At 40.0% G+C, this 26,930-nt stretch overlaps 1 protein-coding gene across 1 annotated transcript in view; it reads right to left on the bottom strand.

The window, feature by feature from the left end:
* Window positions 1-411: 411 nt before the first annotated feature.
* Window positions 412-26,930, bottom strand: part of depdc1a (DEP domain containing 1a) — a 27,159-nt gene continuing 640 nt past the window's right edge. Inside the window, exons 2-12 of the mRNA XM_062028527.1 lie at window positions 19,977-20,242; window positions 19,731-19,872; window positions 16,494-16,609; window positions 16,265-16,395; window positions 14,955-15,002; window positions 10,996-11,133; window positions 9,762-10,724; window positions 7,164-7,336; window positions 6,646-6,822; window positions 3,182-3,385; window positions 412-1,334 (exon numbers count right to left, since the gene is read on the bottom strand). Of these exons, the coding sequence (XP_061884511.1) occupies window positions 1,197-1,334; window positions 3,182-3,385; window positions 6,646-6,822; window positions 7,164-7,336; window positions 9,762-10,724; window positions 10,996-11,133; window positions 14,955-15,002; window positions 16,265-16,395; window positions 16,494-16,609; window positions 19,731-19,872; window positions 19,977-20,242 (2,496 nt within the window). The 3' untranslated portion in view covers window positions 412-1,196. The remainder of the gene's footprint in view (window positions 1,335-3,181; window positions 3,386-6,645; window positions 6,823-7,163; window positions 7,337-9,761; window positions 10,725-10,995; window positions 11,134-14,954; window positions 15,003-16,264; window positions 16,396-16,493; window positions 16,610-19,730; window positions 19,873-19,976; window positions 20,243-26,930) is intronic.

The raw sequence follows: 26,930 nt of genomic DNA, 5'->3' as shown, positions 1-26,930 counted from the left end.
CAAGATATAGTTTGGGGATTATTGGCCTGTCCCGTGTTTTAAGGGTCCTATTATACAAGATCAATAGGTAATATTATGCAAAACTAAGGGGTTTTAATATCCCATAAGTCACAAAAAATTGAAATCAAACTATGGAGGCATGGCGGAGGTATTTATAAAACAATCTTGCCTTTTTCCAAACTTTCTCCAGACGAGCCGTTTGGATTTTTCGGCACGTAAAAAAAGTCCGCCCACAGAAGATGGTCTGTACAACAAAATCTATGCAAATGTTTGACCGAATAACCACCATTGCGTGTTATGTGGACCACAAGGAAGTGTTTTAAATGTAGAAATAAAAATCATACGATGCAAATGCTTGACATCTTTGTGTTCGTTTGTGCACTTCAATGTACTGTAACACACAAAGTCAAAGTCCAACAGCTCAATGTTTATTTCCCAAGAATTTGCATAGTTGAGGACATAGAGGGAAATGTGCAACTGGGCTTCATAAACACTGCAGTGCATAATGGAGGTAAACCAACTACTAATAAAATAATACTTCATAAAAAAAAAATGGGATCAATAAATACAAGATGGCGTTTCAATTCAAAGTAATTCCCGAAAAGCACTATTTGATTGTAAGTTTTAGGACTGAACCTTATACTCTAAACAAATACAGGTGTCTAGTAAAACCCTTCTGAAAAGGAGTCTGCTATGTTATGAGTATACCCTTTTTATAAATAAAACATCATTGAAGTATGCTTGCTGCAAAGTTCTAAACCCAGTGCAAAACAATACTACACAATAGCCAATAAACTAAAATGCCATTCAAGCTGATATAAACAACTTAAAGCTTAAACAATCTGGAAAACTTAACACACACGTATACTGTACAAGCAAGCACTGAACATTTTGAATAAAAATTCACCCGTGTGAAAATGAATAGTAGATCAAAACATAAGCGTAATTGCTTTTCAAGCCATTGATATCAAGCTACTGCCATAACTTATGTAAGTCAAGAATTCTAATTTCCCAAAAAGGTACAACTGGCATACACACACACAAGTGGACACCTAACTAAAACCTGCCTAAAATATCCCAGCTGAGTTGCACAAACAGTGATAATGGTTTCCAAGGTAACGGTGTGAGAGTGCAGTTATAGTGCAGCGTACTTAGCTGGAGGCTGAATGTCAGCAACAGTGAGACCTGTCGCCGGTTTAGTTCCTGATACTGAAAACTTTGGTCTTCCTGATATTGAGCAGTGGAGCTTTAATCTTTGGCATGTTGTCAGTCTTACTTGCCTTCTCTCTGGGGGGGAACCGCTGAGCATAGATGTCAGGGTACTGTTTCTGAAACTGAAAAAAAACGCAATGTTGAAACACACTTGGATTACAAATGGAGCGACTATAGTGTTTACCCCAGAATATTTGCTAGTTAAGGTGGACAGACGGGGAAGGGGCTGGGTGGGTGTAAGGAACAGTGTAAATTGGCCTGTCGCCACCATCACGTCTCCATATCATCGCTGCCTGGGGGGGCAATAGACTACAGACTGCGGTGAAGTAGGCCGGCTTCATCGCGTGAACAAGCCTACAATTTTTGGTTGTGTTTTCCGCTCCGTATGCTGAATGGCAATATACGATATATATCTCGATATTTTTCCGTAAAGTAAAAACAAAACACTCCTAGTTACCTAAGATACTAAGTATGTCATTATTTTGTCTTAGTAAGTCAATATTTACTAAGTCAAAATAATGACATACTTAGTAAATTAAATTAAGCATGATGAGTTGAGCATATGTCAACATGTGTCAGCATGTGGCCCCACTTTTAACTCTTTTTTTTAAACGCTTATTGCCAACGCTTATTTACAGTAAGTCATTAATTTGACTTAGTCATTATTTTGTCTTAGTAAGTCAATATTTACTAAGTCAAAATAATGACTAAGTCAAATTAATGGCTTACTGTAAATAATATATTTTTTCAGCTGTAGTTACATTAATCATTAGTAATGTAGCAGCCTAGTTTTGAATGGCAGGGTCCCTGCTATCACATGTTGTCAGTAAGTCAAATTAATGACTTACTGTAAATAAGCGTTTGAAAAAAAAGAGTTAAAAGTGGCGCCACATGCTGACATATGCTCAACTCATCATGCTTAATTTATTACAGCATTTGGGAAGCCTGTAGTTGATTTTTATTATGTAAATGTTATATTTTTATCAACATGTGATAGCAGGGACCCTGCCATTCAAAACTAGGCTGCTACATTGCTAATGATTAATGTAACTATAGCTGAAAAAATAGTACAATAGCAATAGGAGAGACTATTCATCCCTGAACACCATGGAGGCTTTATGATGCAGTTACATTATTATATCAACTATCAGAGACAGAAACTCTTCATTTAACAAAATGTCCTTTTTTGCTGCTTCAACACAGAAAAAGGTCAAGTGAAATAACTTAGTTGTTAACTGTAGGTCAGTAATGCTTGTCTTTCTCTCAGACAGACAGGGCTTTGCTGTCCGTAACACACAAACGCACGCACAAATGCACACACTGCAAAATGAGCTAACGTTACGCTAAAAGCTAATTAGCCTTCACCTCAAGGACTGCGAGCGAGCTGAGCTGCCGCTTATGTTTCTAGAACGTCAACGGGCTCATAGTGATGTTACTAGTAGTTGACTGGGAGGTGTTTATTATAATTTGGGTAGAGTCCGCTGCATTATGCTCACCTGCTAAACACCTTTCTGCTAACCCGCACCGTCTGAACAGCCGATATGGGCATCTACATCAACTATATGATTTGCCTGAGAAGCTGGACAGGACAAAAAAAAAAAATAATAATAATAATAATAATATATATATATATATATATATATTTTTTTTTTTAAGACTTTAGCGCTGCGGGACACCCTGGACTATATATAGTTGGTCTGCGTTAGCGCTTATAATAACAATATAACTAATACTTGGTTAATAGTCAAGTCACGAAATGGAGTATTGTGGGCGGAATAGAGGACCTGTAAGGGGAGTTTTATTTACGAGTTAAACTGCATTAAATAAAAACACACACACTGTAGGTTGTCATGTCTTTCATAGTGATACGCAAAATTCCCCAAAAAAGTGCAGTTCCCCTTTGAAGCAGCAAAATACAAATTCACAAACTAGACCTGGACGCTTTATTCTTCATAATATTTGTTTTTACCTGCTTCAACTTTTTGCGTCTGTCCTTCTCAGTCATGTTTTGGTCCGTCACCAGCATCTCCAGTAACTCCTCCATGGCCTTCTGGGAAGATGCTAACCTTTGCTGCTCAAACTCTGCACCGCTGATCTGACGGCAGAACGTAAACAAAGGCAGCGGAGGGCACACTGCGTTGCCACCATCAACAACGGCGTTGTCTACTGGGATCTGTGGAAAAAATGACTGAGTTCTTACTTTCAATAAGCCTCATTTGACCACAAGGTGGTGTGTGTAAATAAAGTAGAAACGTATAATTAGCTCCCATATTCAATTAAGTGAAGTATGACAGTATAGTTGAAGTGCAATAAATGTAACCCAAAGCTCATGTTTAAAAAATAATTTGGTTCACACATGAATGCTTAGTGTGCATTTACAGTCGTGGTCAAAAGTTTACATACACTTGTAAAGAACATAATGTCATGGCTGTCTTGAGTTTCCAATCATTTCTACAACTCTTATTTTTTGAGTGATTGGAGCACATACTTGTTGGTCACAAAAAACATTCATGAAGTTTGCTTCTTTTATGAATTTACTGAAAATGTGAGCAAATCTGCTGGGTCAAAAGTATACATACAGCAATGTTAATATTTGCTTACATGTCCCTTGGCAAGTTTCACTGCAATAAGGTGCTTTTGGTAGTCATCCACAAGCTTCTGCTTGAATTTTTGACCACTCCTCTTAACAAAATTGGTGCAGTGCAGCTAAATGTGTTGGTTTTCTGACATGGACTTGTTTCTTCAGCATTGTCCACACGTTTAAGTCAGGACTTTGGGAAGGCCATTCTAAAACCTTAAAAGCCTACAGAAATGATTTTTATTTATTTAAACAGGAATAGCAGATCCATTCTATGTGTCATACTTGATCATTTCGCGATATTGCCATATTTTTGCTGAAAGGATTTAGTAGAGAAAATCGATGATAAAGTTCGCAACTTTTGCTCGCTGATAAAAAAAAAGCCTTGCCTGTACCGGAAGTAGCGTGACGTCACTGGAGCTAGTATTCCTCACAATTCCCCGTTGTTTACTATGGAGCGAGAGATTCGGAGCGACAAAGCGACGATTACCCCATTAATTTGAGCGAGGATGAAAGATTCATAGATGAGGAACGTTACAGTGAAGGACTAGAGAGGCAGTGATGGACGTATCTTTTTTCGCTCTGACCGTAACTTAGGTACAAGGGCTCATTGGATTCTACACTCTCTCCTTTTTCTATTGTGGATCACGGATTTGTATTTTAAACCACCTCGGATACTATATCCTCTTGAAAATGAGAGTCGAGCACGCGAAATGGACATTTAAAGTGAATTTTATCTCCACGACAATACATCGGTGACACACTTAGCTACTGAGCTAACGTGATAGCATCGTTCTCAAATGAAGATAGAAACAAAATAAATAAACCCCTGACTGGAAGGATAGACAGAAGATCAACAATACTATTAAACCATGTACATGTAACTACACGGTTAAAAATTCTCAGCCTGGAAAGGCTTAACAATGCTGTTGCTAACGACGCTAAGGCTAATTTAGCAACTTAGCAACCGGACCTCACAGAACTATGATAAAAACATTAGCGCTCCACCTACGCCAGCCAGCCCTCATCTTCCCATCAACAGCCGTGCTCACCTGCGTTCCAGCGATCGACGGCGCGACGAAGGACTTCATCCGTGGGTTTGGCGGCAAGCATCGGCTAGGCGTAGTAAGTAGTCCTTGTTGTGTTGCTGTAAGTATTGTACTTAGCCGCTAATACACCGATCCCACCTACAACGTTCTTCTCTGCAGCCTCCATTGTTCATTAAACAAATTGCAAAAGATTCACCAACACAGATGTCCAGAATACTGTGGAATTTTGTCGAAGAAAACGAGAGGTTTTTGTATCGGGTCGATGGGGTACAACCACTTCCGTGGATTTTGTGACGTCACGCGCATAAATCATATCCAAAGGAGTTTTTCAACCGGAAGTGTGGCGGGAATTTTAAAATTGCACTTTATAAGTTAACCCGGCCGTATTGGCATGTGTTTCAATGTTAAGATTTCATCATTGATATATAAACTATCAGACTGCGTGGTCGGTAGTAGTGGCTTTCAGTAGGCCTTTAATTCTAGCCTGATTTAGGCATTCCTTTACCACTTTTGACGTGTGTTTGGATTCATTGTCCTGTTGGAACACCCAACTGCGCCCAAGACCCAACCTCCGGGCTGATGATTTTAGGTTGTCCTGAAGAATTTGGAGGTAATCCTCCTTTTTCATTGTCCCATTTACTCTCTGTAAAGCACTAGTTCCATTGGCAGCAAAACAGGCCCAGAGCATAATACTACCACCACCATGCTTGACAGTAGGAATGGTGTTCCTGGGATTAAAGGCCTCACCTTTTGTCCTCCAAACATATTGCTGGGTATTGTGGCCAAACAGCTAAATTTTTGTTTCATCTGACCACAGAACTTTCCTCCAGAAGGTCTTATCTTTGTCCATGTGATGTCAGATGAAACAAAAATTTATCTGTTTGGCCACAATACCCAGCAATATGTTCGGAGGAGAAAAGGTGAGGCCTTTAATCCCAGGAACACCATGCCTATCAATGCTGCCAATGGAACTGGTGCTTTACAGAGAGTAAATGGGACAATGAAAAAGGAGGATTACCTCCAAATTTTTCAGGACAACCTAAAATCAGGTTGGGTCTTGGGCGTAGTTCGGTGTTCCAACAGGACAATGACCCCAAACACACGTCAAAAGTGGTAAAGGAATGGCTAGATCAGGCTAGAATTAAGGTTTTAGAATGGCCTTCCCAAAGTCCTGACTTAAACGTGTGGACAATGCTGAAGAAACAAGTCCATGTCAGAAAACCAACAAATGTAGCTGAACTGCACCAATTTTGTCAAGAGGAGTGGTCAAAAATTCAAGCAGAAGCTTGTGGATGGCTACCAAAAGCGCCTTATTGCAGTGAAACTTGCCAAGGGACATGTAAGCAAATATTAACATTGCTGTATGTATACTTTTGACCCAGCAGATTTGCTCACATTTTCAGTAGACCCATAATAAATTCATAAAAGAACCAAACTTCATGAATGTTTTTTGTGACCAACAAGTATGTGCTCCAATCACTCTATCACAAAAAAATAAGAGTTGTAGAAATGATTGGAAACTCAATACAGCCATTATGTTCTTTACAAGTGTATGTAAACTTTTGACCACGACTGTATGTGTGTGTGTGTATATATCTACTATACACACAGACACTTGTCTATATGTGCCCCACCTTTCGCCCAAAGTCAGTTGGGATAGGCTGCAGCTCATCTGTGAGCCTAATAAATCATTTTGTGAATATAAGCACAGTTATATATCAATTGGTAGCAAATGTGTAAAGAAAAACAAATGTTGCATTTGTATTTTGTTAAGTATAAACAGTGAGTGACAATTTTCAGACGTACCTGAGCTGTGCGCAGGTACTGCACATGGTCATGGATGGCAGTGAGTAGATAATCTGGAACTGACAGGATGCTTTGCTGATGATCCATAAGAAAAAAAACTAGCCTCGTGGCCAACAGCTCGTCCAAATCGCACTCCTCAGCACTGCCAAGAACACAGCTTGAAAACGAGTGCACCATCTGAAAAATACAATGATAGGAACAAAGGAAGACTTAAGTGAAAAAATTAAATGTTCAAACTTTATGGCCACAATTTTATATACAGAAAAACATCACTGTATTCTGCTATCTTGTAATTATTTTACACTGCTGCTGGCTAACAAATAAGTCTATAATAGGTCATAATAATTATAAAAAAATGTATACAAACAAGCATAAGCATGACAGATGTTTTTATTTCCTCAACTTGAGGAATCTAAACATCTGATTTTGTTCCCTCCAGAATACCATCGTGTCATTTTGTGCTTCAGTTTATTTTCAATGGTGTCAAAATATGAAAATGTGTCACTTTTCTCTCTCACCAAGGTTCGGGTGCCGATGGCAGGGTGGAGGCGGGGCATGTCCACGTTTTGACTGATGCGAGACATCATCCTCATTAGGAGCTGCAACTTCCTACGAGATGCCGGGGGCAGGAGGAGGGTGCACAGCTGTAGGGCCTCGATGGCCACGCGCTCGTTGTGAAGCTGGAGTAGGCCTGCATGCACACAGACAGGTACAGCCAGAGAAATCAGTGTCATATAACGGTGTTGTAAGCTTAATATCCAGAAGCTGCAATACATACAGAATAGTGCTGCTAGGATCCTGATGAGAGTGCGGAAATACGACCGTATCACACCAATTCTCAAATCCCTTCACTGGCTTCCTGTTCCACTCAGGATTGAATACAAAGTCTCCCTACTCACCCACCAGTGCCTCCATGGAAATGCCCCCCTCTACCGCAAAGAACTGCTCACCCCCAAATCCTCCACATGACACCTCCGCTCCGGACAGGCTAACCTCCTCCAACCTCCGAGGACAAAGCTACGAACAATGGGAGACCTGGCTTTCTGTTCCACCGCTCCAAGTCTGTGGAACGCTCTCCCTGACCACCTGAGGGCACCACAGACTGTGGATGCTTTTAAAAAAGCCTCTTTTTTTTTTTTAGATATATGCATACTAGTTCTAGCTATTTGGCTGTTCTAATTTTTATTTTTATTATCTTTTTATTTATTTATTATTATTTTTTGTATTTTTTAATACACTGTAGCACTTTGACGTTGTTTACTCAATGTAAAGTGCTTTTTACAGATAAAATCTATTATTATTATTATTATTATATACCGTATCTTTCGGACAATAAGTCGCAGTTTTTTTCATAGTTTGGCCGGGGGTGCGACTTATACTCAGGAGCGACTTATGTGTGAAATTATTAACACATTACTGTAAAATATCAAATAATATTATTTAGCTCATTCACTTAAGAGACTAGACGTAGAAGATTTCATGGGATTTAGCGATTAGGAGTGACAGATTGTTTGGTAAACGTATAGCATGTTCTATATGTTATAGTTATTTGAATGACTCTTACCATAATATGTTACGTTAACATACCAGGCACGTTCTCAGTTGGTTATTTATGCGTCATATAACGTACACTTATTCAGCCTGTTGTTCACTATTCTTTATTTATTTTAAATTGCCAGGTGGTACAGGTGGTAGAGGTGAACGGCACCGTGTCCCCCCCCCCTCTCGGTGAGCTGTGGAGTCCCCCAAGGCAGTATATTGGGACCTTTACTGTTCCTAATTTACATAAACGACATGTCATCGGCATGCGACTGTGAATTGTTTTTGTTTGCGGATGACTCTGCCCTGCTGGTATCCGGCAAGGACAAGTCACAGGTGGAGAAAATCCTCAGTGCTGAGCTCTGTAGAACTTGCACCTGGCTCGCTGACAACAAGCTATCCATACACTTGGGTAAAACAGAATCCATCCTGTTTGGGTCCCACATCAACCTCAAGAAAGTCAATGACTTCACCATAAAAGTGGATGACTTTGTTATCACCAGGAAAGATGAGGTTACCTACCTAGGTTCCATTCTAGAGGCTAACCTTTCCTGTTATAAAATGGCAACCAAGGTAATCAAAAAGGTTAACCAACGAACGAGATTTCTCTACAGAATCTCCTCTCTGGTCAACAAAAGCACCATGAGGATTCTGGCGAGAACTCTCGTTCAACCCTTTTTCGATTACGAATGCACCTCCTGGTACCCTAGCACCTCCAAAACCCTCAAATCTAAACTCCAAACATCTCAGAACAAGCTAGTCAGGTTACTGCTAGACCTCCATCCCAGATCCCACCTCACTCCTACCCACTTCTCTAAAGTGGGCTGGCTCAAGGTGGAGGACAGAGTTAAACAACTTGCACTGAGCCTAGTCTATAAAATCCGCTACACCTCCCTGATACCGAAGTACATGTCAAACTACTTCCTTATCGTAAATGACCGCCATAACCACAACACCAGGGGGAGCTCCACTAACCACGTTAAACCCAGATTCCGAACTAACAAAGGTCTTAACTCATTCTCTTTCTATGCCACATCAATGTGGAATGCGCTCCCAACAGGTATAAAAGAAAGGGCATCTCTATCCTCCTTCAAAACCGCAATAAAAGTTCACCTCCAGGCAGCTACAACCCTTAACTAACACCCTCCCCGGATTGCTAATAATCAAATGTAAACAATGAAATGCAGATACTTTTTCTTATGCCTTCTGATCTCTCTCTCTCTCTATGTCCACTACTTGATGTCCATATCCATATGAAAATATGGATGAACATGTGGAGCACAGCAATCTTACATAATTGGTTCACTGATTCTCTGCCTCACATCTATTTTACTCTAAACTAATTAAATGAACATTCTTCTATAATGTTGATATTTACCAATTAGCTGTATGTCCCTTTTACATTCTGTACATAATAGGTCATAACAATCATTGTCTACAAACAACCTCTCTTTACCCTGACTTGAGCAAGTGTTGCATTCTGAGACACACTGGCACAGCATGGTTGGGTTGTTACATGGTTGGTTAGTTGGATTAGACATCGGCAGACACACAGAAAGGTATAGGGGAGGTCTTACTGTGTTCAGATTTTGGTAGAGGGGGCTGCGTGCTGGCAGTGGGCACACAAGCAGACTGTTTATGCAGTGAAGTGAGCCGAGGCCGCTTGGACACATCCAGAGAGCTGATGCAACGGCGAACAACAGCAGGTGGCGGCAAGGTCCAAAGACAGGACGTGCTGGAAGCCAGTCTGGGCTTACTAGGTTCTGCAATAGCGTGAGGCGAGTGTGCTTTGGTTGCAGGAGAAGACGGAAAGCCGGAGCGTGGCTTGGTGCATGCCGAGGGAAGGTGTGCAGTTACAAGGGAGTGATGCTGTTCCCCGGAGGTGTTTACATTTAGGCAGCTTGCAGCACGGCCTTTCCACCTCATCTCTTTAATGTCTTCTTCATTGGTCTCTACAACTATGTCCAAACAGCTGCCCGCACTCCGTGGTCGCAATTTATGCATCCTCGGTTTTGCTAACTGTGTAGCAACAGAATCTATGGAGCGTCTGTTGTAGGTTTGTGGAGCACTTAGCGATGGAATAGTTGTTGTTGCAGAAGTAAATCCTGAATAACTGAGAGGTGCCCAAAGGTCGTTATCTTGGCTTCTCTTGGAAGATGCCAAGCTATCATTGGACAAAAATATTGGTTGCCTTGTCAGAGAGGTTGAGTCATCAAGGATTGTTTCCAGTGAGCAGCTCCTGGTTTGCTGCTTCAATGATCCAGCAGTGCTCAGGTTCATGCAGCTGCTTCCCAAGTGACCATTGTCTGCACTAACACAGTTTCCACTCAGCACAGCCAATTTTGACTGGACTTTCCCACTAAGCACTTCCCTCATTGGCGACTCGGTCTCATCACAACTTCCCTGTCTGAGCAGTGACAGCAGGAGACATTCTGTGGAGCGAAATGATGTCTTGGCGGGAGGGGGCGCTGATGGAAGGTCGTGCTTCTTTCGTTTGCTGCGGGTGTGCGCAGTGGGTGCTGCAACATACCCACAATACACTGGAAGGTGACAGAAAGGAAGACAGGGGGGGGAGCGTGTTACAGGCAGAGGGTCAGTGCAAGCAAAAGAGAGAGAGAACCTTCAGTTAGTTAACATTTGTACTGTACATGTACACATAGAATCAAAGACAACACAGCAAGCACAGTTAGCTTTCCAGAGAGAAGAAATAACAACAAAAACCACTGTTAGCAATCACAACACACAACTAAACAAGGTTTAGACAGCAGGTTTTGCAATGGTCAAAAGTGACCAAATTAGAAGAGTACCTACCCAGCACATTGATAAACAGTTCATATAGTTCGTATGTGAGTAATGGCTGTGGAAGGCTGTAGAAGTAATCAGACACAGTTTTGAAGACATCCCTTTCAAAACCTGGATAGGATGGCTGTGCACTGTCATATTTTGGCCCTGGAAATAAACAAGACGGTTACTGGCAGTTAAATTATTGTTTATTGAATGGATCCCCATTAGCTGACGCCAAGGCGACTGCTAATCATCCTGGGGTCCATATAGGAGCATACAAAATAAAAATACGAAGAATACATACATTACCAAACATTATACAAAGGAAAAATACAGCATAAGATAAAAAAGCTAGTTAAAGGCCTACTGAAATGATTTTTTTTTATTTAAACAGGGATAGCAGATCCAATTTATGTGTCATACTTGATCATTTCGCGATATTGCCATATTTTTGCTGAAAGGATTTAGTATAGAACAACTACGATAAAGGTCGCAACTTTTGGTCTCTGATAAAAAAAAGCCTTGCCCCTACCGGAAGTAACGTGACGTAGTCAGTTGTTCGCCTCCTCATATTTTCCTATTGTTTTCAATGCAGCTAGAGCGATTCGGACCGAGAAAGCGACGATAACCCCATTAATTTGAGCGAGGATGAAAGATTAGTGGATGAGGAACTTTAGAGTGACGGACTAGAATGCAGTGCAAGACATATCTTTTTTCGCTCTGACCGTAACTTAGGTACAAGCTGGCTCATTGGATTCCAGACTCTCTCCTTTTTCTATTGTGGATCACGGATTTGTATTTTAAACCACCTCGGATACTATATCCTCTTGAAAATGAGAGTCGAGAACGCGAAATGGACATTCACAGTGACTTTTATCCCCACGACAATACATCGGTGAAGCTCTTCAGCTACTGAGCTAACGTGATAGCATCTGGTTCAAATGCAGATTGAAACAAAATAAATAAATCCCTGACTGGAAGGATAAACAGAAGATCAACAATACTATTAAACCATGTACATGTAACTACACGGTTAATAATTCTCAGACTGGCAAAGCTCAACAATGCTGTTGCTAACGACGCTGAAGCTAACTTAGCAACCGGACCTCACAGAGCTATGATAAAAACATTAGCGCTCCACCTACGCCAGCCAGCCCTCATCTGCTCAACACCCGTGCTCACCTGCGTTCCAGCGATCGACGGCGCGACGAAGGACTTCACCCGATCACAGATGCGGTTGGTGGCTAGCGGCAGCTAGCGCGTCTGTTATCCAAGTAAGTCCTCCTTGTTGTGTTGCTACAGCCAGCCGCTAATACACCGATCCCACTTACAACTTTCTTCTTTGCAGTCTCCATTGTTCATTAAACAAATTGCAAAAGATTCACCAACACAGATGTCCAGAATATTGTGGAATTATGAAATGAAAACAGAGCTATTTTGTATTGGCTTCAATGGGCTACCGATACTCCTGTTTCACTGGCTACGTCACGCGCATACGTTATCATCCAAAGGCGTTTTCCACCGGATGTTTAGCGGGAAATTTAAAATTGCACTTTATAAGTTAACCCGGCCGTATTGGCATGTGTTGCAATGTTAAGATTTCATCATTGATATATAAACTATCAGACTGCGTGGTCGGTAGTATTGGGTTTCAGTAGGCCTTTAAACCCAGTATTAAAAATGCACGTCATGTGGGCAGCTGCAATAGGTGTATCTTCATAGCTGTCTTGAATGACACTTTACTTTGTGAGAGATTAATGTGAGATGGCAACCGATTCCAGAATGATATACATCTATACATGACTGTATGTTTGAGGAGATTGGTCCTGGGAGCAGGAAGTGCCAAATAGCCATTGCTGGCATTCCTAGTGTCATGAATATGTGTGTTAGTTAAGGGTGTAACGGCACACAAAAATTTTGGTTCGGTACATACCTCGGTTTAGAGGTCACGGTTCGGTTCATTTTCGGTACAGTAAGAAAACAACAAAATATAAATTTTCTGGTTATTTATTTACCAAAATGTGTAAACAATGGCTTTATCCTTTTAACATTGCTTTAAAATAGCTGTGTGTGTGATGGATGTGAGCCACCACTAGGCTGATAAGTGCAACAGCAGGCAGTCATGAATGCTAAGCATAACAATAACATACATATACACACAGGGTCCATTGCCAGGGTTAATGCAGTCAACATATATGAAAAAAACTAAATAAGATAAGGTTGAGAATTGGTTTCTTAACAAAACCTTTCTACATATGAACTGTAACATTTCCCCATATAAAGTGCAACATTAAACGTCTTCAAGTTGTTGCTCAGATTAAATAAAATGACAAAACTTTTCTTCTACATACAAAAAGTGCAACATTAAACAGTTTCAAGTCAACTCAGCCTCAGATTGACTTTTCTTCCCCCCCCCAGCCTTTAACACTGGTGACTTTCACTCAATTTTCATGTTTTTTGCCAGAAAAATCAGTTTATCCATATTGTCTGCATAAAAAGCAGACCTGCTTGCAGTTACAATGTCTCCAGCTGTGGAAAATACCCTTTCGCTGGGCACGGAGGTAGCAGGTATGGCAAGGTAGTGCCTGGCTAACTTGGCAGTAAGAGGATATATGGGCTCATTGTTCTTCCACCATAGAAGTGGGTCAAAGTCCAGTTTTTAATGCAATATGGTCTTAAATCTGCTGCTATAAAAACACCAACGGCATTTGTTAATGCTTTAGCCCTGCCTGACTCGCAGAGGAGAGGCTGCTTGAATGCGGTGTTTGCACGACGCTGGTCTTTCTCTTCGTTGAAGCGATGTTATCCATTGTTGTATTGCACCGCGAAGCCAAAATGTTCCCAAACGGGAGATCTTAACGAGGCAGGAGGGTCTTCCAGCTCTGGCTTTTGCATGTTGTAGTAGCCTGGTCGTTGCTAGCATGCCGTGTGTTGTGCCTCGGTGTGCATTGTTTACACAACGTGCGGTGCGCTACTTAATATGTCCGTGTGGAAAGTCGTTCGGTGCACCTCCGTTCCGAACGGAACACCCATACCGAAACGGTTCAATACAAATACATGTACCGTTACACCCTTAGTGTTAGTTGATTTTAAAAACTGTTTGTAAAAGTAATCTGGTGATTGATCTAACATGATAGTTCTAAAGAACATAAGGAGACTACAATGCATCTTTTGTTCAACAGACAACTAGGACAGGCGTGAATGCATAAATGAAATATTAGTGCGCAAAGAACATTTAAGTACCAGTTTAGCCGCTCTGTTTTGAACAAGTTGCAGTTTGTTCAGGTCAGACATAGTCGTAGCGGACCATATTATAGGACAGTCATGAAGATGACAGAAAACCAAGGACTGTATGACTTGACCCATTGTTGAGGAGGTCAAGTAGGTGGAGCACTTCCTGACCATGGCTAAACCTCTTCCCATTTCCATTAAAATACCATCAATATGATCGGACCATGACAGTTGACTGTCTAATAGCACACCAAGCAGTTTTCCTTTCTCAACCTGCTCAATAGGTATATCTGACATTGAAATATGAAGCTGAGGGTCATCAACAAGCATATGCCAGGATCCAAAAAGAATGCTTTTTGTTTTGTCAATATTCACAACAAGTTTACTATCATTTACCCAGCGTGACACTCTCTCCAGCTCCTGATTTAAGTGATTTTCTAGGTAATTTAAGGTAGACGCAGTACTGTACAGAGTTGTGTCATCTGCATACGTAACCATATTGGTGTTTGTTGTAACACAGGGAAGATCATTAGTAAAAATAATAAAGAGTAAAGGATTCAATTAAATCAAATTATAAAGCTTGAAAAGGAATATATGTAAAAAGAAAAGAACTCTAGCTCGCCCAGTGTTCAATTCCATTTCTTCTCACAGAAAGTGTCAATGAATTACAAGTAGTGGTACCACTTGCAAAAGTGTATATCTTACATTTACCAGTAATTGAGACTAAAATATCAGTCATGTTTGCTTCTACTCACAGTTAGCCAGGCTCTTCATGGCGGACAAAACCCAATGAGGAAGGTCATCTAGAAAGGTTAGATTGGCTGTTAGTCATCGCTGGGTTCAAAGCAAATATGTAAACACAGTCTAAACAACGGGAGTTATAATGCTGGTTTCAAGATAATTGACTAGGTAATTAAACAGTTATTAAAAACATGATTTAAAAAGAGATAGATTTTGTCTTAAAAATATGTTTTGTAAACAGAGGGGTCATCTTAATGCACACACTACACCCATCTTTGCACCCATATTTTACTTCTAGTAAAATATAGTGCCTATTTTTAAACCACTTACATAATTTGTACTTGGGCATGGCAAATGTCCTTAGAACAGGCGTGGGCAATTATTTTGCCTCGGGGGGCCAAATTTAGAGAAACAAATGTGTCTGGGGGCTGGTATATCTATTTTTAGGAACACTAATACAAAATCTCACAATAATGTCTGATTAAAAGTTATGACAGACTGCCTTAAAAAACGAAATGGAATTTTACATTTTCTTACTGAATGAGACACCCAGAACGTACCGGTACATGAAAATAAAGAATGTGGGATTTACAATATTAACTATGAACGATAAAACACTGAATATTGACAACATATGAACGTCACACCCCCTTTCAATCGACATATTTTACAATCAAGCAAAATGCAATAAACACAGCGAAATATGAACGTGAACAGTAACAAAAAGACCCATCTACAATCTGATATAACTGATATATCGCTAAGCTTTAGAACTTTGTTGTAAAAAAAAACCTGCATTTCAGGCTGGCCGCTCTGGAAACACTCTGTGGAAACGCTCCCCACCCACACTGCTTGGTGCCTCGTCTGAGCTGATGTGACTTAGATTACATTACCATAGTAACTAATTAGATTACCATAGTAATTAATTAGATTACCATAGTATATCATGCAAAAGCGCAGATTCCAACCATTGAAATACTTTGTATAGTTCAAGACTAACGGTCATTTGAAAACATCACTGCACATCATAATGGCAGCTAAAGTCTCCATCTTAAAGATCTAAAAAAATTATTTGGAAATGTCCGGCGGGCCGGATTGAAAAGCTTAACGGCCCGCATGTGGCCCCCGGGCCTTAATTTTCCTAGGTCTGCCTTAGAAGGTACATTTAAGCGCGAAAGAATCCAACCTTCCAAAATGTTTCCTCAGCATCTAACCACTAGGCTACATACAATGTATGATGTGTGCCACTAAATAAGCTACAGTACCTAGCAAATTGGGCAGAAAAGTGAAAACAATATTAAACACAAGAAAACTAAGAACATACCAGTTTTGTCATCCAGAGTTACCACCCCATGCTTATTGACTTTCGTCATGTTATGAATGATGTGTTGAGGGTCTATGCAACGATGGTCTAAAACTTCCTCCAGAGATGTGACACCCAGAATCTTCTGGAGGCTAAAAGACAGAAAATAATTTACCCAACCAGCGCCATATTCTTTGGGACTTCATTACGGCAAAGTGTTTGAGATGCGAGTGTGCTTATGTGTTATTACTGCGTCAGAGTAGTGTCTCTCCAGATATTACGTTCATCTTCACCGGTTAGCTCTCGTCTGTGAACCCCCTGCTCTTTTTTTCCTTCCTCTGAGTGACGATCAGGATTGACAGTTGCCTGGAAGTAAAAATGTACTGAATGAAATATTGCTTAAAAACTCTGCATTCTTTATATTTCCAAATCTGTACAAAAAGCTTTAAACATGTTTTGTAGGCTTAATTAATCACCTTGATCAAGGGTAGGGAACGTATGGCTCTCGAGCCAGATGTGGCTCTTTTGATGACTGCATCTGGCTCTCAGATAAATCTTAGCTGACATTGCTTAACACGATAAGTAATGAATAATTCCACAGTGTTAAAAATAACGTTCAAAATATAAAACATTATTTTTAAATAGATGAGGCATTTGTGGAGGTGTGTGTGCATGTCGCCATATCGTGTGTGCATGCCGCCAAATGCAAATATTGCATTTTAATCCATCCATCTGTTTTCTACCGCACCTGATCAAGAAGTCGCATTAATGGTAAGAAGTATTTTATTTATTACTGGTTAGCTTTAGAATAACAATGTTATCAAAAAGAATAAGAGACTTATTATACTCTAAAAATGTTGGTCTTACTTAAAAATGCATGCATTTAGTTGTATTCAGTGTTAAAAAATATTATATGGCTCTCAAGGAAATACATTTTCAAATATTTGGCTTTCATGGCTCTCTCAGCCAAAAAGGTTCCCGACCCCTGGCCTAGATTATTACAAGCCATGCAATGGTCACACAGAGAATACAGAAAAAAACCCACATTATACACATTTCATAGGAAAATAATAATCAATAAGAACTGTTTAATGTAATTTGTCTGATCATCTTTAACAAATCGTTACCATTATCACTCAAAACATAAAAAAGAGTTGATCCTGGTTTCAGACTGGGTTTAATTACAGTATCATTTATTACATTAATCATTTTAATGCATGTTAAAATGTAAACTTTCTTCCAATTATTTAAAAAACTATTTACCAAAATGTGTTATATTATTTTGAAACTTTACTGTTTTATTTAGTGTGTCTACAAACCAATGAAAGGAAAACTGCACTTGTTTGGGAATTTTGACTATTACTTACAAATCATATGTGAGACAAGTTTTTCTTTTTTAATGCATTCTAACTCAAACGCCAGCAAGAGTCAGCTAACAATAGAGGTAAGGGGATTTGCTCTATTCCCCCTATAAAATTCTCTGAAAAACATCCCAAAATCTCCATCAATGTTTTATATACACGCTAGAAGTATACCGTATTTTCCGCACTATAAGGCGCACCTAAAAACCTCCAATTTTCTCAAAAGCTGACAGTGCGCCTTATAATCCGGTGCGCCTTATATATGGACCATATGGTTACTTCTAGACCTCCACCCCAGATCCCACCTCACTCCTACCCACTTCTCCAAAGTGGGCTGGCTCAAGGTGGAGGACAGGGTTAAACAACTTGCACGGAGCCTAGTCTATAAAATCCACTACACCTCCCTGATACCGAAGTACATGTCAAACTACTTCCTTAACGTAAATGACCGCCATAACCACAACACCAGGGGGAGCTCCACTAACCACATTAAACCCAGATTCCGAACTAACAAAGGTCTTAACTCATTCTCTTTCTATGCCACATCAATGTGGAATGCGCTCCCAACAGGTATAAAAGAAAGGGCATCTGTATCCTCCTTCAAAACCGCAATAAAAGTTCACCTCCAGGCAGCTACAACCCTAAACTAACACCCTCCCCGGATTGCTAATAATCAAATGCTAATAATCAAATGTAAACAATCAAATGCTGATACTTTTTCCTATGCCTTCTGATCTCTCTCTCTCTCTCTATGTCCACTACTTGCTGTCCATATCCTACACCCCCCCCCCCCACACACACACACCCCTAATTGTAAATAATGTAAATAATTAAATGTGATTACCTTGTGTGATGACTGTATTATGATGATAGTATATATCTATATCATGAATCAATTTGAGGACCCCGACGAAAAACTTATTCGGGTGTTACCATTTAGTGGTCAATTGTACGGAATATGTACTTCACTGTGCAACCTACTAATAAAAGTCTCAAAAACCAATATTGAGCCACAACAGGTCTCGCAACTACGGTAAGCAGCCGCCGACATCATTTTCCCCCGTAGAAGAAGAAGCGTGCGGTGCATGCTGGGATATATGATTGCGCGAGGCGTGCCGTTTCATTTCCATTTGTGTGTTTATGTAAAGACCCCAAACAGTGGATGGGAACAGTGGATGACAGAAGGCGAACACACGTTCACCAAGACAGGGAGACAGCGCCGGACGACATACGCCACTATCTGCCAGTGGATCGTAAATCCCTGGGCTGATATATCAGTCTCAACTGTGGTCCGAGCTTTCCGGAAGGCAGGAATTGTCACTGAACTGCTAGACAACAGCAGCGACACTGACTCGATTAATGACGACTTCGACTAGACGGAGCCCATGTTGGATGCCGTATTCGCCCAACTGTTTAATTCGGACACTGAAGAAGAAGAATTCGAGCGATTCGTGGATGAGGAATAACTTAATAAAGTGAGCATTACATGTTTATTTTGTGTGACATTAACATTTGAGCAACATTTAATTATTGATATTGTTATTGCTCTGCACTATTTCGAGTGTTACTATATTGTGATTGCACTAACGTTTGATTTACCGTAACAGTATCAGACTGTTTTTCACCTGTTTATTGAATCGAGGAAAAGTTCCCCTCCACTATGTGATATAAATGTTGCACTACATGTTATACCTTGCTGTTGTTAAAAGATAAACAAAACACCACGTCACTGACTTTACCTCAGGGAAAATAATAAAACAGCTGTTTATTCATTTTGGGAGTGAACAGAGTTGTCAGAACGCTGGTTTGTGATCTATTAATAAAGTTTGACTGACCTATCTGACTGTTTTGTTGACATTCCCTTTAGCGCAGCTCCATCTAATGGATGCATAACGTAACCCCAGCCTCTACTGTAGCGTCTATTCTATGCGCCTTATAATGCGGTGCGCCTTATATATGAACACAGTTTTAAAATAGGCCATTCATTGAAGGTGCGCCTTATAATCCGGTGCGCCTTATAGTGCGGAAAATACGGTACAATGGTTTCTGCCTGCCAGTAACTTTTTCTGCAGCAGTAGGCACCTGGTTAAAGCTTAGGGAAATTATTTGTTTCCAGTATAGCTTACCTCTGTATCCTCATTTTTCTTAACACTTTTAAACCTGAAGAAACTGTCTTTATCTCTCAGTGAGGGCCTTTTCTTTACAGTTTTGGAAGCTGAGGGCGCAGCTGGACAAGGGATCGGCTTCAGCGGGGAGGTGTATGGAAATCTTTGAAAAAGGACAAGACATGGACAATGCAAGCTCAAATACTGTATATTATGTAAGACGTTGAAAATTCGGGTTGGTTTCTGCTATAAAAAATAAAAAAAAACCTGTAAAGTGTGTTGTTGTCCTCCAGATCCTCCGTTCCAAAGCGGCCCTTCACATCTTCTATTACATGGTTCTTCAGAAACTTCTTGAGCAGCTGGACCGTCTGTTGCCTGGTGACATCAGGGCCGAAGTTGCTGTTGCTACAGAGCAACTGATGCAGCCATTCTACAGCCGCAGAGGCCGTGAAGCACGAGGAGTGATTCCTTAAGCTCTGCCGGTGCTTCTTGACGGGCATACCGGCCCGGAACAGACGGGTCACCTCATTCCACTAAGACAAGGACAATTTAGTGAGAAAACTATGCCCAAGTTATTCCTATTACATTGCCGTAATGTGGTTACATTTTAAATCCATTGTAGGGCTTATGTGATAATTAAAAAATGACATTATTCATGTGTATACACAGAACGATTACAAGATCTATTTTGACTGTAGATGCTCTTTTTATCTGAAAGGCAACAGGGGTTTCTCTATGGTGAGTGATCAGGTCAATGCATACGTCAGTGCAAAGATGAGTGAGGAGACGCCGGCTGACGTGCCTGCTGGCAAATTTTACTTTAGATAAAACTAGAGATGTCTGATAATTACTTTTTTGCCGATATCTGATATTGTCCAACTCTTAATTACAGATTCCGATATCAACCGATACCGATATATACAGTCGTGGAATTAACACATTATTATGCCTAATTTTGTTGTGATGCCCCGCTGGATGCATTAAACAATGTAACAAGGTTTTCCAAAATAAATCAACTCAAGTTATGGAAAAAAATGCCAACATGGCACTGCCATATTTATTATTGAAGTCACAAAGTGCATTATTTTTTTTAACATGCCTCAAAACAGCAGCTTGGAATTTGGGACATGCTCTCCCTGAGAGAGCATGAGAAGGTTGAGGTGGGCGGGGTTTAGGTGGGGGGTAGCGGGGGTGTATATTGTACCGTCCCGGAAGAGTTAGTGCTGCAAGGGGTTCTGGGTATTTGTTGTGTTGTGTTTATGTTGTGTTTATGTTGTGTTACGGCGCGGATGTTCTCCCGAAATGTGTTTGTCATTCTTGTTTGGTGTGGGTTCACAGTGTGGCGCATATTTGTAACAGTGTTAAAGTTGTTTATACGGCCACCCTCAGTGTGACCTGTATGGCTGTTGACCAAGTATGCCTTGCATTCACTTGTGTGTGTGAAAAGACGTAGATATTATGTGATTGGGCCGGCACGCAAAGGCAGTGCCTTTAAGGTTTATTGGCGCTCTGTACTTCTCCCTACGTCCGTGTACACAGCGGCGTTTTAAAAATTCATAAATGTTACGTTTTGAAAACCTGATACCGATCATTTCTGATAATATATTTTAAAGCATTTATCGGCCGATAATATCGGCGGTCCGATATAATCGGACATCTCTAGATAAAAATATTTTTAGTTTTGAACAAATAAATGGTGCGCATCAGGATCCCCTTGCTGGCCTCCCAATGGACTGGACTTTCACATGAAGTTGTGAAAGTCGGTGACATCTATGCTTCCGCGACGTGTCTACATGCAAGAGATTCCCCTGCTGGCCCCACTATGGACTGGACTCTCACATTATTAACTGCATCCACTCGGCATCCATTGCATCGGTCACCCAGGTGGGTCTGCGGGGCCGTTTCAAGGTTTGTCGTTGTTCCCATTGGGTTGAGTTTTTTTCTTGCCCTGATGTGGGATCTGAGCCAAGGATGTCGTTGTGGCTTGTGCAGCCCTTTGAGACAATTGTGATTAAGGGCTATATAAATAAACTTTGATTGCTCAAAATAAAACTTCAACTTTTTTTTCCCCGTATGACATTTTGACAACAAAATTGTATTTGTGTCCAAAGATTGGGTTCTTTTCCATCCATCCATTTTCTACCGCTTGTCCCTTTTGGGGTGCTAAAATTACGTTATGTATAAAGAAAATTACGTATTTTTCGGACTATAAGTCGCAGTTTTTTTCATTGTGACTTATACTCAGGAGCGACTTATGTGTGCAATTATTAACACATTACCGTAAAATTTCAAATAATATTATTTAGCTAATTCACGTAAGAAACTAGGCGTATAAGATTTCATGGGATTTAGCGATTAGGAGTGACAGATTGTTTGGTAAACGTATAGCATGTTCTATATGTTATAGTTATTTGAATGACTCTTACCATAATATGTTACGTTAACATACCAGGCACGTTCTCAGTTGGTTATTTATGCCTCATATAATGTACACTTATTCAGCCTGTTGTTCACTATTCTTTATTTATTTTAAATTGCCTTTCAAATGTCTATTCTTGGTGTTGGCTTTTCTCAAATAAATTTCCCCAAAAAATGTGACTTATACTACAGTGCGACTTATATATGTTTTTTTCCTTCTTTATTATGCATTTCCGGCCGGTGCGATTTATACTCCGGAGCGATTTATACTCCGAAAAATACGGTATAACCTGCTACCCAAGAATGTATAACACTTATTTTCAACAAAAGAGGAGAAATATAATCTAAGAGAAACATTTATTTTAAAACATCTGTAAGCATGTACAACACTTAACACCTTTAGCATGTGAGTATGTGGAATTCAATTATGGAATGGATTAAGCAAAGAAGTCAAACAATGTAATAATATGATCAGGCTTGAGAAATTGTTCAAACACAGTGTTCACAAAGTACCAAGAAGAATCATCTTGATCCCTATCACAAAATGAGATAATCTCATTAATATCATATTGTGAACCATAAATCATTTGTGAGATCCTTAACTGTTTGTGTATTAACTCAGTGTTTATTCATTTATTTACTAATCCATTTATTCAATGTTGTGATAAAAAATTGAGAACAAACAAATGTGACAAAAATTGCTATGATATGAAAAGGGGTAGGATTTAATTAAATCTGCTTCTTCCTACTCCTTTTCGGAAAACTGGAAAAAAATTTGATTTATTACATTGTAGTTGTATGCATGTTCGAAATAAACGGACACCAACCAAACAACTGTACATTGAATTACGGAGAGTTGAGTTTGAGTTTATTTGGAACATGCATGCATACAACATGATGCATCACAATTTCCAGCTTCTCTATTCAACATGTTCGAAAAGGAGTAGGAAGAAGCAGAGTTTATTTAATCCTACCCCTTTTCCTTTACATAGCAGTTGCTAAAACTCTTGTTCACTTCCTGTTCTCAATGTAGTCACAATATACTCCATAAGTAATAACAATACAAATAAATAAATAATTGGTGAAGTAAATTATATTTCATATGGTGAGATGAGTAAGATTATCTTGAAAATGAATGGATGGATGAGATAAATTCAGAATGTTTATCATGGTTCTTCTTCTTTGTACTTTGTAAACACTTTAAGTTTGAAGAGTTTCTTGAAGTGGATCATATTAGTACATTGTTTGATTTCTTTGTTCAATCCATTCCATCATTTAATTCCACATACTGATATACTGAAGGTCTTAAAGGGAAACTTCGGTTTTTTTCAACCTGGGCCCTGTTTTCATAATTTTTTCTGTATATGTGAGTGCTGGATAAAACATTTTTTGAGGTCGCGCCAGTATTGAGCAGGGCAGGCAGCCTCCAGCCCAGCTAACGCTCGTACACAGGGCAACTGGCTCTCGTCAAAATTCGGCCTATAAACATGCATTTTTTTCACACTGACAGGCTCAGATAGTTACAATGAGTGTCCGACAACATACTAGAAAGGAGAAATTAACGTATGTCTCTACCTTTAGCTGGAGATCGCTGTTTGTTGTGAGCTGTGTCCAAATCTCACCACGCTACAAATCTCGTTCCGAAATCTCGCGATAACTCGCGACAAAACACCGGTGGAAAAACAGTTACCTGACTGAGGTGAAGAGAGACGACCGAAGTGATTTTGTATTGGACTAAGTTACCGAAGACTGTTAGTTTAGTTTTATAGAAAAGGATAAAAGTAAAACAATGGTAACTGTTTTTCCACCGGTGTTTTGTCGCGAGTTATCGCGAGATTTCGGAACGAGATTTGTAGCGTGGTGAGATTTGGACACAGCTCACAACAAACAGCGATCTCCAGCTAAAGGTAGAGACATACGTTAATTTCTCCTTTCTAGTATGTTGTCGGACACTCATTGTAACTATCTGAGCCTGTCAGTGTGAAAAAAATGCATGTTTATAGGCCGAATTTTGACGAGAGCCAGTTGCCCTGTGTACGAGCGTTAGCTGGGCTGGAGGCTGCCTGCCCTGCTCAATACTGGCGCGACCTCAAAAAATGTTTTATCCAGCACTCACATATACAGAAAAAATTATGAAAACAGGGCCCAGGTTGAAAAAAAACCGAAGTTTCCCTTTAAGTGTTGTACGTGTGTACAAATGTTTTAGATTACATCTCTCTCTAAGATTATATTTCTCCTCTTGTTAAGAATTGTTGAATATTCTTGGGCAGCATATTATAGTTTGCTATGTGTATAATTTTAGCTGTTTGCAAATTAACTATGTCGTGGAATTTCAGTATTTTTGATTCAATAAATAAAGGGTTTGTATGTTCTCTGTATCCAACATTATGTATTATTCTAACTGATCTTTTTTGTAACATCGTTAATGAATGAAGTGTACTTTTGTAGTTATTTCCCCATATTTCTGCACAATAACTCAGATATGTAACACTAGCGAGCAGTAGAGAATATGGAGGGATTTTTGGTCTAGAACATATATTGCTTTCTTCGTTATTGATGTGTTTCTTGCTACTTTATGTTGTATATTTTTACATGAGATTTCCAGTTAAATGTATCATCAATCATTATACCTACAAATTTGCTTTCATTTACCCTTTCAATATTTACTCCATCTATCTGTATTTGTTTGACTTTCTCTTCTAGCCCTTTGAGACACTTGCGATTTAGCTCTATATAAATAAACATTGATTGATTGATTGATTCTATTGTTACCGAATAGCATTATTTTAGTTTTACTGAGATTCAAAGATAGTCTGTTTTTGTTAATTTGTTCATTTCTTCTGTTATTATTTGTATTATCTTCTGTGTGTTCTCTCCTGAACAAAACACTGTTGTATCATCCACAAATAATACTAACTTGTGTGGTGTTCGGGTCTGTGGGACCCGTTTTCATTTTTTTATTAAAAGAAAAATGATACAATTAATTAATTTTTCAAACTGAGACTCACTGATTTTGGCTCATTTTCTGTGAAGAACATATATCAGAACACATATTTAATGACCACACACCATACACCCCCCTACACATTTCTATTACATATAAGATGTCCGGGTCCACTGGACCCGGGGCTAATAGAAGTGTGAAAATTGATGTTCTGTGTAGCACATGCAAACACCCACTCACACACAAACACACACACGCACACACACAGCAGGCTGAGACAGGAGGAGGACAGAGTGTAGGTACACAGAACATCAGAGGGTCAAATGTGCGAGAAAATGAGAGCAGACAGTGTTGACAAACAATGTTGCAACCTTGTGTGGGAACCGCAGGTGCAGAAACACAAAAAAAGAATCCCTGTGGGATGCAGAAACTGGCAAAGAAATTTTCCATGCAACGTTCATATTGTTGTTACTCAGCCAGCGTTTGTGGGTCTGATGGACCCGTTGCATTTTGTGGCTTTTAATGCCTCACAATCAAACACTTTTATGTTAAAATACTGAACAGGTGTTTATGGGTGAGGGCGGACCTACGTCACTTCCGCCTACCAATCCCCTAGCAGCCGGGAATTCGTTGAAAACAAACCAGCTCACAGCGAACACAGCATTGACAGAAAAAGCATTTAACGAGCGTTGTGGCTTGGAAGTCGGCGTTAAATCCTTCATTTACGCATTTTTACTTATTCGCATATCGTGTGAAAAAACGAAAATGTATTATTTGCGTCAGACTCGTCTCAGTGAACTTTAAAGCTTCTCAGGCTTGGCTTAGCTTGCTAGTTAGCTTAGCCTGCGTGCTACTAAGAAAGAGACGCAGAAGTTATCAACAACAAGATCAAGTGTTAGTGTATAAAATATTGAGAGATTTGAGGGCTACATGTATTGTTTAAGTACAACTGTTCTTCGCCAGGTGGTCTTTGGCCGCCCTGGCTTACGTTTTCCCGGTGGTGTCCATCTTAACGCTGCCTTTGGTATCCTCTCGTTGTCCGGTTTTCGAAAATAGCTAGCTAGGCTATAGACTATATAGTATATACCGCATGTTATTTTTGTACAACAACTTCAGCTGTCGAACGTTATAAGGTACAAATTCAACAAGTACAACATTAGCAAGGACGGTATAGCCAAGTTGTGGTTAAGAAGGTGGATTTTTGTTCCTTATATTTACCAGAAACAAAGTGATCCGAACACACGACCCGGGACTTTGGGGGACTCCAGTGAGAACCGTCCTCGTTTTCCCAGTGTAAAGCTGCGAGCCATTTGTCTCGTCTCTGTGGGCTTTTATCGCGCTTTGGCAGAACAAAATACAACCTTTGTTTTCCCTGTTTCCAGTTGTGGTTAGCACAACCAAAAACAACACAGTTTTTCTGCATTTTGGAGGCAGAATGACGGGTTTAACCAGCGTAGGTCGACAGGTTAAAGAGTAATGGCAACGGTTTGTTTTCAACGCCAGTCTGGTTGCTATGGCTCGAAGAACCCGTATGTAGCTCAGTTGCCCGGATGTCGGCCCTCACCCATTGGGAAAGGGTGTTCTGTTCAGTATTTTAACATAAAAGTGTTTGATTGTGAGGCATTAAAAGCCACAAAATGCAACGGGTCAATCAGACCCACAAACACTGGCTGAGTAACAACAATATGAACATTACACAAGGGTTAAATCTTTTGTAACTTTGCAAATGTCATTTATATAGAGGCTCCCCACATCTGTGGCCCCCTCCAAGGTTTCTCATTGTATCCCGTTGGGTTGAGTTTTTCCTTGCCCTGATGTGGGGATCTGAGCCGAGGATGTCGTTGTGGCTTGTGCAGCCC

The sequence above is a fragment of the Entelurus aequoreus genome, linkage group LG19 (genome assembly GCF_033978785.1).
Source record: "Entelurus aequoreus isolate RoL-2023_Sb linkage group LG19, RoL_Eaeq_v1.1, whole genome shotgun sequence".
Taxonomy (NCBI): Eukaryota; Metazoa; Chordata; class Actinopteri; order Syngnathiformes; family Syngnathidae; genus Entelurus; species Entelurus aequoreus.
The sequence above is the reverse complement of the archived record's forward strand: the minus strand, read 5'-3'. Positions and strand labels throughout refer to the sequence as shown.